The following is a 17,184-nucleotide window of genomic DNA, read 5'->3' as shown; positions in this document are numbered from 1 at the left end:
TTATTTACAAAAGCTATCTTATTTTAACCTTTGAAAGTAACGTATGTTGGTGTTTATAATTAACTAGTATGAAGCATTATTTATAACGATCGGATTGAAGAAAGATAACTCTTCAATTGTAATGAAGTGAAACAATTTTACAAATTGAATAAATTAACACAACTCATGTTCTAAATAAAATAAGACAATTACTAGATTGAAAGTAACAATACAACCTTTTATATTTTGAAAATGTATCATATTGGGCCCATAATCAATTAATAAGATTAGGTGGTTTCTGCAGTTTGTTTTTTAGTTGATTGAAATGAATTATAATAGTTGAATGTAGGAACGTACGAACTAATTAAATAAGTATCTTTTGGTGACGTCTTAATATATATATACACACACACACCACTATAACTATTAATTAATCAACGCAAAAATGAAAATGCACACTTGATTTTGTGTGGCTACGGGAACTTTGTGCATGTGGTTTGTTTTGCTTACAACGTTCCACCACTGAAGTAGCAATGGCTTCTGAAAGAGAAAGGTCCGTAGGAATAGCCAGATACAGGAAGGGAGGAATGGCTCACATTCAATTGTTCATTATTATTCAATTGGAACCCAAAAAGCACTTGGTTAGTCCGTCATCTTCATATCTGGGACAAATTACTCTTTTTGTCCTTATGCATATTCCTGGGTCCTCACTTAAAAATACTATAACTCAGGTCCTTGTTTGGCCCGACTCTAACAATCGCTTTAAACGGGGAAATTAAAAAAAGTACCCAGCCACACTTTGCATTTTGGAAATTTCTCACACACATCTGATCCTTGTCATCATTTAATATAATAATAATAATAATAATGATGAGATGTCCACGGAATTTGCGACCATCTTCTGAACCAAAGCAGTTAACCATCAACCTCGTTTGCATTAATATACATTAATAATCAGACACTGATGTTGTGGTTTTCTTCTTCTTTTTTTTATCATTATGTTTTTCTTCTTATTTATATGTATATATACAAGAAAATAGTACAGTATTTCTAAAACATGTAAAGTATATTTAATTTAATTTTTTATTTGTACTGAAATTTTCAATAATAGCCCATAACTTCGAATTCCATTCATATCTAGAAATGGGCTCAAATGAATTAAAATATACAGCGATTTTCTTTCTGCATTTAACATTTTTTTCAATACATCCACTAATAAAAGAAAAAAAATACCCTTACATTTAATACATACGAATTGTCAATCTATATCAGACTTACGGATTATAAATTATCAAAATAATATTTTATATATATATATAAATTCTAAATATAAGTTTACATATAAATTTAATAAATATTTATATATATATAAAAAATATATTATTAGATCAAAATTAATTGTTTTAAAATTTATAATATAAATTTATATGTGTATTAAATATATATTAAAAAATTTAGTGTTATATATATCGATGTTAATTAGTTTTTAACATAATTGGTCTATTAATTCAGTTGCTTAAAGTATCGTGCTAATAACGCGAAAATCACAAGTTTAAGACCTGCATGAATCATTAATTTAAAATTATTCCATAAAACATATTTTTAACAATCCAAATGGGTTCATATGACAATTCATATGGGTCCATATGGATTACGGATTGGCCTTACCTAAAGTTGGAAAATTTTATAATATGGGTGTAGAAGAAATTTGTTGGGTATAGAAAGAATAACTCAAATATTCAGTCATATTTGGGAATGGCTCCCTTAAACCTACTACAGCGTTATGGTCCAGGGCATTGCTTTGCGCACCCAGATAATTGCTGGTAGACCCAACACAAGATGGACCATTCCAATATTACTATTTCGTAAAGCTGATACAGGCTGCGAATTCATAAGCCTGATATGGATTGACAATCCGTAATTAATTCAAAATTAATGGCCGATGCAAGAATCGAACATGTGACTTTCACGTTATTAGCATGACACTTTCACCAACCGAGTTAATACGTCAATTACATTATAAAATAATTAATGTCGTTATATATAACACTAAAATTTTCTAATGTACATTTAATGCACATGCAAATTTACATAATAAATTGTGACAATTAATTTTGATCTATTAATTAATTTGTTTACATATACATGTTGTAAATAAAAATCATAGGTTTAATAAAAATTTATATATGTAAAAAAATGCATTATTAACATAAATCTACTAATGTATTTTTTGACTTTATTACAATTAATTTTGATCTAATAATGTATTTTTTACATATATAAATTTTAAATAAAAATCATAAGTTTCATAAAAATTTATACATGTAAACAAATTAATTATTAGATCAAAATTAATTGTCACAAAATTTATTATCTAAATTTACATGTGCATTCAATATACATTAAAATTTTTAGTATTATATATAGCGACATTGGTTATTCTATAACATAATTGGTCTGTTAACTCAGTTGGTTAGAGAGTCCTGCCAATAATCCAAAAGTCACATGTTCGATATGGGCCATTAATTTTACGGAAGGACAATATTGGAATTGCCTATCTTGTACTAGGTGTGCCAGCAATTTAATGGGTGTGCAAAGCGATAACCTTCGGTCCATTATATTTAACAAGCTGTAATTGGATGGCCATCTTTTGGGTTTTCAGTTTGTGCAATTCTATTTACACTCTCATTTTGTCTCTTCACACCTGGCTGCTGTTTTGTATTTTTTTAGTAAAATAAATAAATGATAAGTAAACTAAAAATCCGAAACACAAATGGAGAAAAAAAAATTAAGACAAATTAATAAATATATAAATAATCAAACAAACAAACAAATAAAGTAAATAAAATTCATTAAATAAACAAATATAACTTATCTATATAATCTTTCGAAACAAAAAACATTATTAATTTGATGCACCATATATATATATATATATATATATTAAAAAAAAACTAAAGTTCACGTTGTAATAGGATGTTTCTCACTCTATCGGTTTGTTTTGTTTTATTTTGAAACTGCAATTAAATTAGTTTACTCCGGAAACAAAGGCTAGAGTATGGTTGAAATGTAAGACGAGACTAAAGCCTCACGTAGTTTCTTTATGTTGTCAAATTCGTAAGATAACAACCAAACTTTCTTAACAAATTCCTACTCCTACTCTTTTGGATCATCCCTGCATTCCAACTTTCAATCACAATATTATTTCCCACTCTTTTTCACCATCTTCACTTCAATAAACTTCAATTTCATGAATCTTTTTAACTCCATGCAGACTCACGTTCAACATCTTTAACAACATCAGACCCATCTTAATTAATTTGCCTCTGAAAAAACACACACACACACACACACACCACATTGTTATGATATGGCACTGTTCCAGACACGGAAGAGGTCTTCTTCACCTTCTTACGTATCAACCTCGACAATATTAGTATTCATCGCACTATGTGTTTTTGGCGTGTGGATGCTAACCTCCAACCCAGTAGTGTCACCTCAAACACAGAGCGACGCATACACCTCAACTCGAACCGCCATAGATACCTCTGCAACTACCAATGATGAACTCTCTTCCTCCGAAGAAACCGCCACAAAAAGCGAAAGAAAAGGAAAGGTCAATCCTGCTGCTGTCTATGGAGACAACCCTGGCCATCTTCCTGATGATGCCATTAAAGCCGATGATAAAAATTCCAACAATGAGCAACAGAAGCAGCACATTGCCATTAGTGACTCACAGCTTTCTGAGGAAAGCTCGTTAACTCAAAAAGAACAAATCACAGCTGTGATACATGAATCCGGTTCAGACAGTGATGTGAGAATTTCTGAGCCTGAGAAAAAGGATGAAGAAATCGCCGCGGAGCAACAAGATGTTCAAAGTTTTGACACTCGAGGAGGAGGGTCTAAACCGGAGGAAGATGAAGCAAACAAAGAGCAACCAAACACGTCACAACAGGATTCTGATACGGCTTCAAAGGGGCCAAAACCAGAGAAGAAAGGTGGCAAGTCAAAGAAGCCGTGGTCAACACAAGTTGATCAATCACAACAAGAAAACAAGAGACAGACGGTTGAATCAAACAGCGATGACAAGCTTGAAGGTCACACCTGGTATCTCTGCAATGTCACTACAGGTGCTGATTATATACCGTGTTTGGACAACGAAAAGGCTTTGAAAAAGTTGCGTAGCACAAAACACTATGAACACAGGGAAAGGCATTGTCCTGAGGACCCTCCTACTTGCCTTGTGCCAATCCCTAAAGGTTACAAAACACCCATCGAGTGGCCTAGCAGCAGAGATAAGGTCATTTTTTATTTTATTTTATCGGCAAATGTTAATTGTTAGGGGGAAAAATTAAACTTACCATCTTTCCCTTGTTTCTTCTTTTGTCACTAAGCCAACCTTATAAGTTATAACTCACATGTCCAACACACTTAGTCGGTCCTTTTTATATATCTTCATGGTTAATAATTTTGCATGGTTGTATTTAAAAATAGATATGGTACCACAACGTACCACACAAACTGCTAGCAGAGGTGAAGGGACACCAGAACTGGGTGAAAGTGACCGGAGAGTTCTTGACATTCCCTGGAGGTGGCACTCAGTTTATTCATGGAGCTCTCCACTATATTGATTTTGTTCAAGAGGTAATCATAACTTTATTTTATGAGGAGTGTTGGCAACTCTTTTTTTCTAATTCATTCTTTATTATTGGATAAAATTTATTAAGAATTATGAGATTATAAGAATGTTAAATATAAAGTGAGACGTACAAAATAGTATAATTTTTCATAAATTTCAAGTAATAGTAGAGACTGTATTGAAATAAGTATGTTAGAGAATATACCGTTAATATTTTCTTATTTTCTTAACTGTTACATTTGTTAGAACTTAATATCCATCAGGCAACATTTATTTGGTCATACAAAGGTCAAAATGTGAATCTCATTAACTAACAATGCTAATAAATCATAGTTTCTACTAACTAGTTTTATAATTTCACTCGTGCAGGCTGAACCTAATATTGCATGGGGAAAGCGCACTCGGGTGATCTTGGATGTTGGGTGTGGGGTTGGTAGTTTTGGAGGTTTTCTATTTGAAAGAGATGTTATTTCAATGTCTTTTGCACCTAAAGATGAACATGAAGCACAGGTGCAGTTTGCCCTTGAAAGAGGGATTCCTGCCATATCTGCTGTCATGGGGTCTCAAAGGCTACCATTCCCTAGTCGTGTTTTTGATCTTGTACATTGTGCACGTTGTAGAGTACCTTGGCATCTAGATGGTTGGTTTTATTAACACTTGTCTCGAATTTGGATTTTTTTCATTTCATAATGAATCTTCATAGTGGCTTAGCTTTGTGTTAAACCATATATAGTTACTAAGAAATGTGAAACTCTTTTCCAGGTGGCATGTTGCTTTTGGAATTGAATCGAGTTTTGCGACCAGGAGGTTATTTTGTTTGGTCTGCTACTCCTGTGTACCAGAAGCTTGAAGAAGATGTAGAGATATGGAAGGGTAGGATTACATATCTTTGATTTTGAGAATATAATAACTAACTCAGTTATTTTATAGTCACTGACTTGTGGTAACTTTTTTTTTTCTTTCAAGAAATGACCTCTCTAACTAAGTCTATTTGTTGGGAGCTTGTGACTATCAAGAAGGATGGACTGAACAAAGTTGGTGCTGCCGTTTACCGCAAACCCACTTCCAACGAATGCTACGAGCAAAGGGAGAAAAATGAACCTCCATTGTGTAAGGATGAAGATGATCCAAATGCTGCATGGTACATAATCTTTTGCATGGGAAATTGACAAAGTGGCGTTGACATGTTTTGCATAGTTGATTTGAGCAGTGAAATATATAACATTGCTTCTAATATTGATTTACTAAATATATTTTATATTCAGGTATGTACCTCTGCGGGCATGCTTACACAAGGTGCCTGTAGACAAGGCTGAGAGAGGAGCCAAATGGCCTGAAACTTGGCCTCGTCGACTACACAAACCCCCATATTGGTTAAACAACTCGCAGACTGGGATCTATGGAAAACCAGCTCCTCAAGATTTTGTAGCAGACAACGAACGATGGAAAAACGTTGTTGACGAGTTGAGCAACGCTGGAATAACTTGGTCTAATGTGAGAAATATCATGGACATGCGAGCTGTCTATGGAGGGTACTGGTTCAACTTGGTTTACAACCACTATACATTTTTATTTAATATGCGATACTCAATCTTTGTCATGTGTGCAGATTTGCGGCTGCTCTGAGGGATCTTCCTGTCTGGGTATTCAATGTGGTGAACGTAGATTCTCCGGACACACTTCCCATCATATTTGAGAGAGGTCTTTTCGGGATATATCATGACTGGTGTGAATCCTTCAATACGTATCCACGAACTTTTGATCTACTGCATGCAGATAATCTTTTCTCAAAGCTAAAAGAAAGGTATGGATGGAAGTAGTGTGATCCTTCAACAATTTTTCACTTATACTAGAGAAGTTGCATTATTTTGATTTGTTTCTCTGTTATTTTGGCTTCTCAGGTGCAAATTAGTTGCTGTTATGGCAGAGGTGGATAGAATAATCAGACCGGGAGGTAAATTGGTTGTCCGTGACGAATCTACCACCCTCGGGGAAGTGGAAACTTTGTTGAAGTCTCTGCATTGGGACATAATCTATAGCAAAATACAAGAGGGTATGCTCTGTGCAAAGAGAGGCAAATGGCGGCCTGATTCTATAGCTTTGTCTTGATGAAGTGATAGTGAAAAAAACAGTATTACTTCAAGGTGTGCTTTGAAACAAAGCTGCGCAGTGGCAATAACGTGTATTTGGTCTCTCATCCACCTTCTATGGCATAAAAAGTTATACAGAAAACATCATACTATTACTTGTCATATACGACTGCACCTCCAAGAAGATTTAGATAGTTAGTTGTCAATATAACTTGCCTTGTTATTCTGTTCTGTGCTTACATTCAGGACTAGTAAATAATCATTTAATTAAATTATTCAAAACAGAACTATTTTGTTGAATAGTTCATAAGAGAAGGCAGCCCGATCTTGGTTCACTCTTACGCCCGTAATTTTTCTGTTGGAAGCAATATTTCAGACACCTTGATGTCATCATGCCATGACTTGAGATCGATTCAACAAAACAATAATGAAGGAGAAATATAAATTGGCACTCTCTTTTTTCCATCTATAAATTTATAAGATACGAGCAACCACATTGAAATTCACTATTAATCAACTGTTAAACCAGAAAAAAATATAAAAACAAGTAGAATATACCAATTAGAGCTCGGATTCTATGTTTTAGAGCTCAACCTTTCAAGAGTCCTACATTTCCATGTGAAGAATTCAAGCTGATTTTAAGCAGAATGACATCCTATTCCTCTAAAGAATACGCGCTGTCACCTAAATACCCAGAAAACTAAAAAGGCATCAAAACATATTATGCTTCTAAAAGCTTGACAACTTCATTATCCATGAAGGATGTCAGTGCTCGTAAATCTCTAGTACACCATCAACTTGCACTGAGAAGTTTCTGCAATTCACCACTTTGGACGGCAGCACTGAGATCTGAATTGCAAAAACAGCAAAAAAGTAGCAAGACTATGTGAGTGGTACGAACAAAGGGAATGCAAAGTGAAAGTAGAATGAGGGTTAACGGTAAACCTTAGGTAATAACAAACAAGAATAACAGATATTGTGGGTTTGTGTGAGTGTTTGCAAAATTGATTTAGACTGAATTTGTCATTGTAAAATTAATTTTGAAGTGACGTGATTTATGATTCCCAAGTCAACTCCTTAAACGTGGAACCAAACATAAACATTTATCTAAAATCACGTAAATTAGTATTTCAATGTGATTGTGAGTGATCCAAAGTGAAATGAAACACCCACATAGATAAAAGCAGCAAAGTTAAGACCTAACTAACCATCTGATCCACCAATATGTTTGCCATTCACAAATACTTGCGGGACTGTCCTTCTACCTATCAAATCCAGAAGAACACTCTGAATTTGATACCCATCATCTACAGGGGAAAAAAAAGCCACCGTGAGTAGTGAAAAGTTTGAAGAACGATAACATTTTTAACAGGACACAGAAATTGGGCAGGTAGGATGGAATACCTCGCAAATCGAGCTCCACCACAAACGGTTTCTCATTGAGCTCAGCAAGCAAGCGTTTGGCGCGCAAACAGTAGCTACCAACATGAAATAGACAGTAGCAAAACCCTAATTATGGAACCATTACTGCTATTGGAAAAAAATGAAATAAAATAAAGTGAAGGAAAGAAAGTGATATTTGGTTAAGAGGGGGAAATTAGAAGGATCGTACGGGCAATAGGATTTGGAGAAAACGGCGATTCTGTTGGAGTAGATGGCGTTTTGAACGAAGGCGGAAACAGAATTAGAGGCTTGAACTTGCAGCGATCCAATCCAAAACAGCAAAACAGCGAACGTGACCGTTACGACTAAACTCCACCTTAACCTCATCATCTTTCTCTTTCTCCACGCTCAATACAAAGAAGATGCTCCCCACGCACAGGGAGGGGGGATTATAAGAATACTAAACGGGTCTTTGATCAAATGTCAAAATGACATTTTTGGGTATATTTTCTTATTTATCATTTTACTTTGAAATTTATGACACTTTTAAGATTACTTTTTACATGGAAATTTTTGAGTTGATTCCGTTGATCTGGTATTATCTTATAGTATAGGAACTTTTCACATACAGTCCTTGGCTGTTGTTGCTTATCTTTTGTTAATATTACTCTTTTTTATAATCAACAGTACAATTATATTTCTTTAGAAAAAGTTAGTAAATGGAATTTGATGTTTATTGCACAGATTTAGGTGAAGGGGTAAAGGATCAATGGAATATTCAATTGTAAAATTTGATGTAGGACCTGTATAAAAGTGAGCATTGACTCAAACAGAAGTTATTAAAAGCAATCCGGTTGATGATTGAGTAAAAGACGAAGGTTCAGAGTGGATAAAAGATGCAAGAACAAAATGGAGAGAAATGAAGATATTACTTTGGTAAACTGAAAGAGAAGAGCTAAACAAGTGACAAGTCTACTAGCAGAGCATTAATTTTGCATAAAGTTTTGAGTTGTTTTCTTTAATTTCATAACTGAAAGTTGCTTGCTATATATTACAATTGTTGCTTGGATTGAAAATTAGTATTTTTGTTTCAATCTAATTTATTCATTTTTTCTATCCATCTTATATCTTTATGTTAGAGTGATTATATAATTTGAAATTCTAACAATCAGCCATACATTAGTCATGTTCCACTCAAATTATTTAAGTTCATAACAAAAAGTTGTTTGCTATATATTAGAATTGTTGCTTAGATTGAAAATTAGTACATGAAATCCAATCTAATTTATTCATTTTTTTCTATCCATCTTATATATCTATCTTAGAGTTACTATATGATTTGAACTTCTAACAGGTTCTCAACCAGCCATGCATTAATCATGTTCCACTCAAATTACCATAGGAGGAACAAAACCCGAACTTTTTGGGGTTTTAACAAAGTTTTACTTTTTTTACTCAAAGCCGACCTATATGCTTGTCGGTTGTTTGATTTTGAACCAAAAATGTTTAGATGTCTGTTTAAATTCATTGGTTACATGATGACAAACTATCTTTTTTGAATCTGACTATTAAACCTCTTTTGCAGGATTGTTTTTGTGTCACTATTGCTGAGATTAAAAAACACTTAACTATCTTATTTTTCTGATTAATTTAACATAGGGGAAATGTAAGAAAAACTACTAATTTGTACCTGTCTACATTCACTAACATTAAATCAAAAGCAAGGCAAATGAATTTTGGATTCCACATCAAGGTTTGAAATCTCCTAAACATGTGTTTCATTATGAACATTGTCTATGTTTGATTTAATAGTCATAAGTTTATTGCTAATGGGAATTTTTCTATAATTTATGCTATTGCTAAGTATAATGTGATATTTTTATACAGGAATGGAAAAACAGCAAGGCAGCTTACAAAATGCAGCAGATGCTTGCTTAAAGCGTAAATTACTTTTGTGTGAAAAACGTGTTAACAAAGCGAGGACCTCAAATGAAAACAATCAAATATCACTTCAGAGGAAAAATGGTATCATCTAGCCTTCTTAAAAATTAATGTTGAACCAGAAGTGTGTATCATGTCTCTCCTTTATGGATAGAAGAAAAATTATTTTGAAACACAAACACTACATTTAACACATTTTCATAAATGATGAACCAAAAGGAAACAAAATTATTTTTGAAGGAACAAAAGATGACTATTTTTTAGGGACTAAAAGCCTATGATCTGTCATTCAGTTAGAATAAAAATCTATGGCTAGTGATTTTTTAAGGACTAACAAATATATTTAATTCTATAGACATTAAATTAGCAAACTATGTACCTCGATCTGGAGCTGGGTCCTGAACGCAACCACTATGTCAGCAATATCACTAGCAAGTGATCTCTGAACTGTTGTGAATGGTGCAGTATTTTTCTCTGCTACCAATGTTTGCATGGACTAACTATTCTTCTGCACAGATTTGACACTTACATTATTTGGTTTAATGTGCAGAATTATAACCAACACAACTTGAATGCAACATCCTTCAAAATCATAAGATTCAATCTCTAGCCTGGCTTATACGATTAATCTTTCCCATGCCTTGCTCTATTGTTCAGCCATCAATGAGGAAATATGATACACAAGGTTTTATTTACAATAAGGTTCAAAGTTATAAACCAATTTATCCACTAGTGATAACATAGTCTCTATCTGTCGCAAAGTTACTAACTCACATGCTTATCATATTAAATTGTCACCATTTCCTTTATTTTATTCCTTATCCATAGTTCGAAAATTTTCAAACCATTCCAAGGTTTTTAACTGCCTTTCCTAGCAGTTACTATTTTAACATAGTTCCATCTTATCATCCATGAGTCAGGGGGTTGATTCTTTGGTATTTTGGAGTGTATATATGAGGTAGTACTCTTAATGACGGGAAGATTGATTGTTGTAAGTGCGATATGCTGTGCATGGTTTTCTATTGCTGTAACAGTGATCCGAGGTGCTAGAATGATTGGCTTATGTGCACTAAAGTTAAATCTTGTTTTTTTTGGTGCCAGAGCTGCATCTATTTAATTTTGTTAGTTTGGTTGGATAGCTAATTGATGGGTCTTTGGCTGACAAGAGACACGTGGAAGCCTTTTTTTGTTGGACTCGTGCTGGAGAGGTGATACACTAATTCATCCATTTGGTTATCTACTATTCATTCTCTGTTATTGGAATGAATAGAACCTAACTAGCATCTTAACTTCATGACAATTATACTTATCATTAAGTATAAGCATTTCTGAAATTGCCTTTTCTTCTTCTGACATTAATTTGTTAGATTCGTTTGGTATGGGAAAAATAGCAAAGTCAAATATCATTGATTCAACTACACCAACATTTGGATTTAGGACTTGCATAGTCCACCCTCATATGAGTAGAAATTAAGCAAGAGGATTCTACCAAATAGACTATAATTTATTCAGAATTGGATAGAAACTAATCTATGCAGTAGGTGGCCTTTAATATATGAACTATATAATATATTTATTACTTTTGTTTAGTTACAATTTAGTCACCCACATTTTTCAGGCAACACTGCAATTCAACCTTTCCCACAAGTGACGATAACTGTGTTCAATCCAAATATCTCTGAATTTGTTACTTTATGATATAGGTATATACGTTAAATAACATTTTATTCAATAATATCAATTATATAATTTATATATTATACTCACAATATTGATTTTTTTTCTAACAGATTGGCTAAACTATATCATCAAAAATGGGGTCAAATTAAATATCATCCAAGAACCCAAACTGCATCTACATCCACTAACAGTCAAACTGATGATAGTTTTTTCTAATCTAATCATGTCATTTTAATTATCTCCTATTTAGGAACTATAAATTATGGTCTGTATTATATTCAATTTAACACAATCTGTAACTATTATTCCTCCACGACATTATGCTTTGTAATAATTAAATTAGTATCATAATTTACCAATGTTTGCTAAAATTAATTATTAAACTATCAAAATATTTGGTGAAATACGCGCAGTAGAATCACCCGTGCGCAGGCACGGCCGCACGGGTCCCGTGATAGTTTTATATATAAAAAATGTATTTACTCCGTCCAGAAAAAAAACACTAATTTAATTTAGAGTAGTACTTACTATCATCAATTTTAACGAATAAGTTTTTTAAAGCTTAATTACACTTTTAATTCTTTAACTCAATCTAACGAATCATTTTATTGTATTTTTTTTATTCCTCTAAAATTTGAAAGTACCATTTTTAATCTCTACAAAATGAGTGAATTTTAGTTTTAATGCCTGCATTTTTAAATTTTATTTTATTTTCATCCGTCAATATTTTAATTAACTATATTTTGTTACTAAAATTTATTTTAAAATAAATAAATAACATTTATTTTAAGTGATTAGATTTTTTTTTAAAAAAATGACACATGATGATACATTATCACAAACATTAGTGGGTCATGATCAGTAATAATTACATGACTTTGTATAAAATAAATAAGTCAATCATTATGAATAAAAAAAATGTTATTAGAAAAAAATCTTATCAAAAAGTGGTCAATTAATTTCTATTTCTCTAAAAGAAACTAGTAAAAGTCAGTGAATATTTTATATTAATAACTTAGTGAAAAAAATAAAAGTCATTTTAAAAATATTTTTTATAAAATAAAACAAAACTTATTTATTTTATAAGAATTTAAAACATACTTCAAACTTAATAATATCATTATTTAAAAGAATAAGTTTTTCTTCATTTTAACCTGCACCTATATAAAATTTGACTACAACTGTTGTCTAAGTAACAATTGATAAACCATAATTCGTTTCTTTTTATGTATAAGAATCAAAATGAGATATGAGTTTATAACAACTGAATAATACTGCTTAAATAATTGAACTAGAGTCTTTTGGTCGTGCATAATTCATTTGCTACTATTATTTTTAAAAAATAAAATAAAAAACAAAATAAGGGGAGTTGGCAAGATATAAATCAAAATCATTAAATAAAAAATTGGATACGCAAAATTTTGTAACTTAAAAAAATATAGAGAAATATTTTAAATCCTTTCTTCGCTTGAGAACGGTTAAATGAATAAATGGTCAATCGGCAGTTGTACTGTAGTACTATTTGTGGAGAAAAGTCGCGGTTGATTGAAGGAAGCTTCTCATCACCACACACGAAAAAGTGGAACAGAAACCCCCCCATTTGCAGAGGATCTAGTCTCTAGTCTTGTTGGGAGAAGCAGAGAAGAGAAGAAGACAACATAGGATGGCCGAGGTTGCTGTGTCAACGGTCGTTACCAAGCTGACGGGGCTGCTGGTGGAACAAGCAGCAGTGGCGGCGGTGTCTGTTTCACAGCTGGCAGGGGTAAGAGAGCAAGTGGAGAATTTGAAGAACGAATTGGGGTGGATGCAGAGCTTTCTGAGGGACGCAGATGCAAAACAAGAAGGCAACGACCGCGTTCGCATGTGGGTGTCGGAAATCCGAGACGTGGCTTTCGAAGCAGAGGAACTCATAGAAACCTACGTGTACAAGACCACCATGCAGGGAAGCTTAGACAAGGTCTTCAGACCCTTTCATCTCTACAAGGTCAGGACCAGGATCGACAAGATCCTCTCCAAGATCAAGAGCATATCCGACAGGCGCGAGACATACGGCGTCGTCGTAATGACCCGTGATGATGGCAACAACAGCAACGAAAGGTTGAGGCACTGGAGACAGCCTTCTCCTTATTCTGAAGAAGAGTATGTTATTGAGCTTGAAGATGACATGGGGTTGCTTTTTACCCAGTTGCTTGCAGTGGAGCCAACGCCTCATGTGGTTTCTATTGTTGGTATGGGTGGTTTGGGGAAAACCACTTTGGCTAAGAAGCTCTACAATCATGCCAGAATCACTAACCATTTTGAGTGCAAAGCGTGGGTTTATGTCTCTAAGGAGTATAGGAGGAGGGATGTGTTGCAAGGGATTCTCAAGGATGTGGATGCTCTCACCAGAGATGGAATGGAGAGAAGAATACCGGAGGAAGAGTTGGTCAACAAGCTGCGCAATGTGTTGAGTGAGAAAAGGTACCTGGTGGTGCTTGATGACATTTGGGGCATGGAGGTTTGGGATGGTTTAAAATCAGCATTTCCTAGAGGGAAGATGGGAAGTAAGATATTGCTCACCACAAGGAATTGGGATGTTGCTTTACATGTTGATGCTTGTAGCAATCCGCATCAGTTGAGGCCATTGACAGAAGATGAGAGTTTCAGATTGCTCTGCAACAAAGCGTTCCCTGGAGCGAAGGGCATCCCGTTAGAGTTGGTCCAGTTGGAGAGTCTTGCAAAGGAGATTGTGGTTAAATGTGGAGGGTTGCCATTGGCTGTGGTAGTGGTTGGTGGTTTGCTGTCTAGGAAACTCAAGTCAAGTGGGGAATGGAAACGGGTGCTGCAAAATATCAGCTGGCACTTGCTAGAAGAGCAAGAGAAGATAGCAAGAATTTTGGCCCTCAGCTACAATGATCTGCCTCCTCATTTGAAGTCATGCTTTCTATATTTGGGTCTTTTCCCGGAGGGTGTGAACATTCAGACGAAAAAATTGATCAGACTATGGGTGGCAGAGGGATTTCTACTGCAAGAAGGAGAAGAAACTGCTGAAGGTGTTGCTCAGAAATATCTGAACGAGTTGATCGGTAGGTGCATGATTCAAGTGGGAACAGTAAGCTCATTAGGCAGAGTCAAAACAATTCGCATCCACCATCTTCTTAGAGATCTCTCACTCTCTAAAGGAAAAGAAGGATATTTTCTCAAAATATATCAAGGTGATGTGGCAGGTCCATCAACTAAAGCCCGGCGCCATTCCATGCATTTTTGCCATGACAGGTATGACTCATTAAAACACAATTCTGATCATTCACGTTCCCTGCTGTTCTTCAACAGGGAATATAATGCAGATATAGTGAGGAAACTCTGGCTTCCTTTGAATTTACAGCAAGAAAAGAAATTGAATTTCATCTTCAGGAAATTTAAGCTACTTAGGGTATTAGAATTAGATGGTGTTCGGGTAGTTAGCCTGCCAAGCACAATAGGGAACTTGATTCAATTGAGGTATCTAGGATTGAGAAAAACTAATCTAGAAGAAGAACTTCCACCTTCCATTGGAAACTTGCAAAACCTACAGACACTTGATTTAAGGTATTGTTGTTTTTTGAAGAAAATACCTAACATAATTTGGAAGATGGTGAACTTGAGACATCTCCTCCTGTACACTCCATTTGATTCTCCAGATAGCAGCCATCTACGGTTGGATACATTAACCAATCTACAAACCCTACCGCACATTGAGGCTGGAAACTGGATAGGAGATGGTGGTTTAGCGAATATGATCAACCTCAGGCAATTGGGAATTTGTGAATTATCAGGACAAATGGTGAATTCTGTACTTTCTACTGTACAAGGATTACACAACCTCCATTCACTGTCACTATCACTTCAATCAGAAGAGGATGAATTTCCAATCTTTATGCAGCTGTCTCAGTGCACTCATCTTCAGAAACTCTCTTTAAATGGAAAGATCAAGAAGCTACCTGATCCACATGAGTTCCCTCCAAACCTCTTAAAACTAACTCTGCATAACTCCCACCTACGGAAGGAGTCTATTGCCAAACTGGAGAGATTGCCAAACCTTAAAATGCTCATTTTGGGTAAAGGGGCATACAACTGGCCAGAACTGAACTTTAATGCTGAAGGGTTTCCACAACTGCATATTTTGCGACTTGTTCTTTTGAAAGAATTGGAAGAGTGGACAGTTGAGGAAAGTGCAATGCCAAGGCTTGAGAACATGGTTATTGATCGCTGTGAGAAGCTGAAAAAGATCCCAGAAGGACTGAAAGCTATCACTTCTCTGAAGAAATTAAAAATTATAGGAATGCCAGTAGAATTTGAACATAAACTTCGGATTAAAGATTTGTTCGAGTTTACAAATACTCCAGTAATTGAATCAACTACAGACATTTTGGCAATTGGTAAGCTACTTTATTCACCAATCAGATAAAAAATTTGATATGAAGTACATTGTACGTAGAGGCAAGAATTTAGAAAACTTACTTTCGTTATTTCATATCTTACTGCAGATTAGTTTCTGGCACAACGTTGGTGGGTGATGCATGCCTTCATCTATGGAATGGGGAGCATTTTCAAGTTCTGGCACTCCATTGTACAGCATACCTGCTTCAGTTTATTGTTGACAATGTACATACTGCTTGATGAAGTGTCAAGCATTGATAAGTTTTTCCACTTCCATGCACGCAAGATCTTACTCCCTTCCACCCTTTGGGAATGACTTCCAATAATTGTGAATGCCGTAAGACGTGGAATTTGTGAGCAGTACTGGGATTTGCCTGATCTGTGATTGAACAGCTATGCCAAATTCAACAGGAACCTTTAGCTCACAAAAGGATATCTCAATTACACGTAAATGGCCAAGATTTTTTCAATTTTTTTTAAATTCAGTAATCAAGTAAGTTCTGTACCTCATTCCGTTTTGGCATTTGCATCAACCTTCTCGCCCATAAACGAGTGCCTAATTACTAACTCGAACGATTGTTGCGATGCAGAGAGTGAAACTCTGCCTCGGGCATAATGCATTATTCTGTTTTTCACCGCCATTCATTGTTCTACCTCAGACTATAAAAAGCATGAAACAAGGTAACTTCTTTTTCTTCATAAAAAAAGAAAAGAAAAGAAAAAGGTAGTGCCGAGTAATGCTAAATCCTTCTCCTTTATCCTCCTACTATCTTTTATGGTAAGTATTAAAAGTAAAAATATTTATTCTCTTAAAAGTACAAAATATATTTAAAACTTACTAGGAGGATTTGTAAGAAGATATAGTAGGAGGATTAAGAATTATTTAATTTCAAAGGATCAACTTTAAAAAATTAATTTGCATTTGAAAATAAATTTTAAAAACAGTTTACAGCAATTTATTTATTTCAACAATAGATAAAATATATCTAAATATATATATGTTTTTTTAAAAATTTGAGTGTTGTAGAATAATTATTTTGAGAGTAAATAATTTATGTGTGGATAGTATAAAAG

General features: G+C 34.3%; 3 protein-coding genes across 4 annotated transcripts; 2 read left to right on the top strand and 1 right to left on the bottom strand.

The window, feature by feature from the left end:
- The first annotated feature begins 3,243 nt into the window (after positions 1–3,243).
- LOC100797433 (probable methyltransferase PMT27) lies at positions 3,244–7,030 on the top strand. The gene is made up of 8 exons (XM_041006632.1): positions 3,244–4,279; positions 4,474–4,623; positions 4,988–5,258; positions 5,381–5,491; positions 5,585–5,759; positions 5,884–6,150; positions 6,228–6,434; positions 6,520–7,030. Exons 1-8 carry the CDS (start codon positions 3,350–3,352, stop codon positions 6,725–6,727), a joined length of 2,319 nt encoding a protein of 772 aa, XP_040862566.1. The 5' UTR covers positions 3,244–3,349; the 3' UTR covers positions 6,728–7,030.
- A 206-nt stretch (positions 7,031–7,236) lies between these two features.
- LOC100500348 (uncharacterized) lies at positions 7,237–8,515 on the bottom strand. Its single transcript, NM_001249752.2, is given in 4 exon segments — positions 7,237–7,557; positions 7,917–8,015; positions 8,113–8,186; positions 8,321–8,515. Coding segments are annotated over 4 exon segments (390 nt in total). The 5' UTR covers positions 8,482–8,515; the 3' UTR covers positions 7,237–7,501.
- A 4,642-nt stretch (positions 8,516–13,157) lies between these two features.
- Positions 13,158–16,745, top strand: LOC100788797 (disease resistance RPP8-like protein 3). 2 transcript variants are annotated; one of them, XR_005887099.1, is made up of 3 exons: positions 13,158–16,109; positions 16,218–16,603; positions 16,701–16,745. XR_005887099.1 is itself a non-coding variant. In XM_003537565.5 (2 exons), the coding sequence occupies exons 1-2, from the start codon at positions 13,376–13,378 to the stop codon at positions 16,220–16,222; spliced, it is 2,739 nt and encodes a 912-aa protein (XP_003537613.1). In that variant the 5' UTR covers positions 13,158–13,375; the 3' UTR covers positions 16,223–16,745. The 2 variants fall into 2 exon arrangements, 1 of the variants encoding a protein (XP_003537613.1); XM_003537565.5 differs by having other exon boundaries at positions 16,218–16,745.
- Positions 16,746–17,184: the final 439 nt, after the last annotated feature.

Source organism: Glycine max, chromosome 11 (genome assembly GCF_000004515.6).
Source record: "Glycine max cultivar Williams 82 chromosome 11, Glycine_max_v4.0, whole genome shotgun sequence".
Taxonomy (NCBI): Eukaryota; Viridiplantae; Streptophyta; class Magnoliopsida; order Fabales; family Fabaceae; genus Glycine; species Glycine max.
The sequence above is the reverse complement of the archived record's forward strand: the minus strand, read 5'-3'. Positions and strand labels throughout refer to the sequence as shown.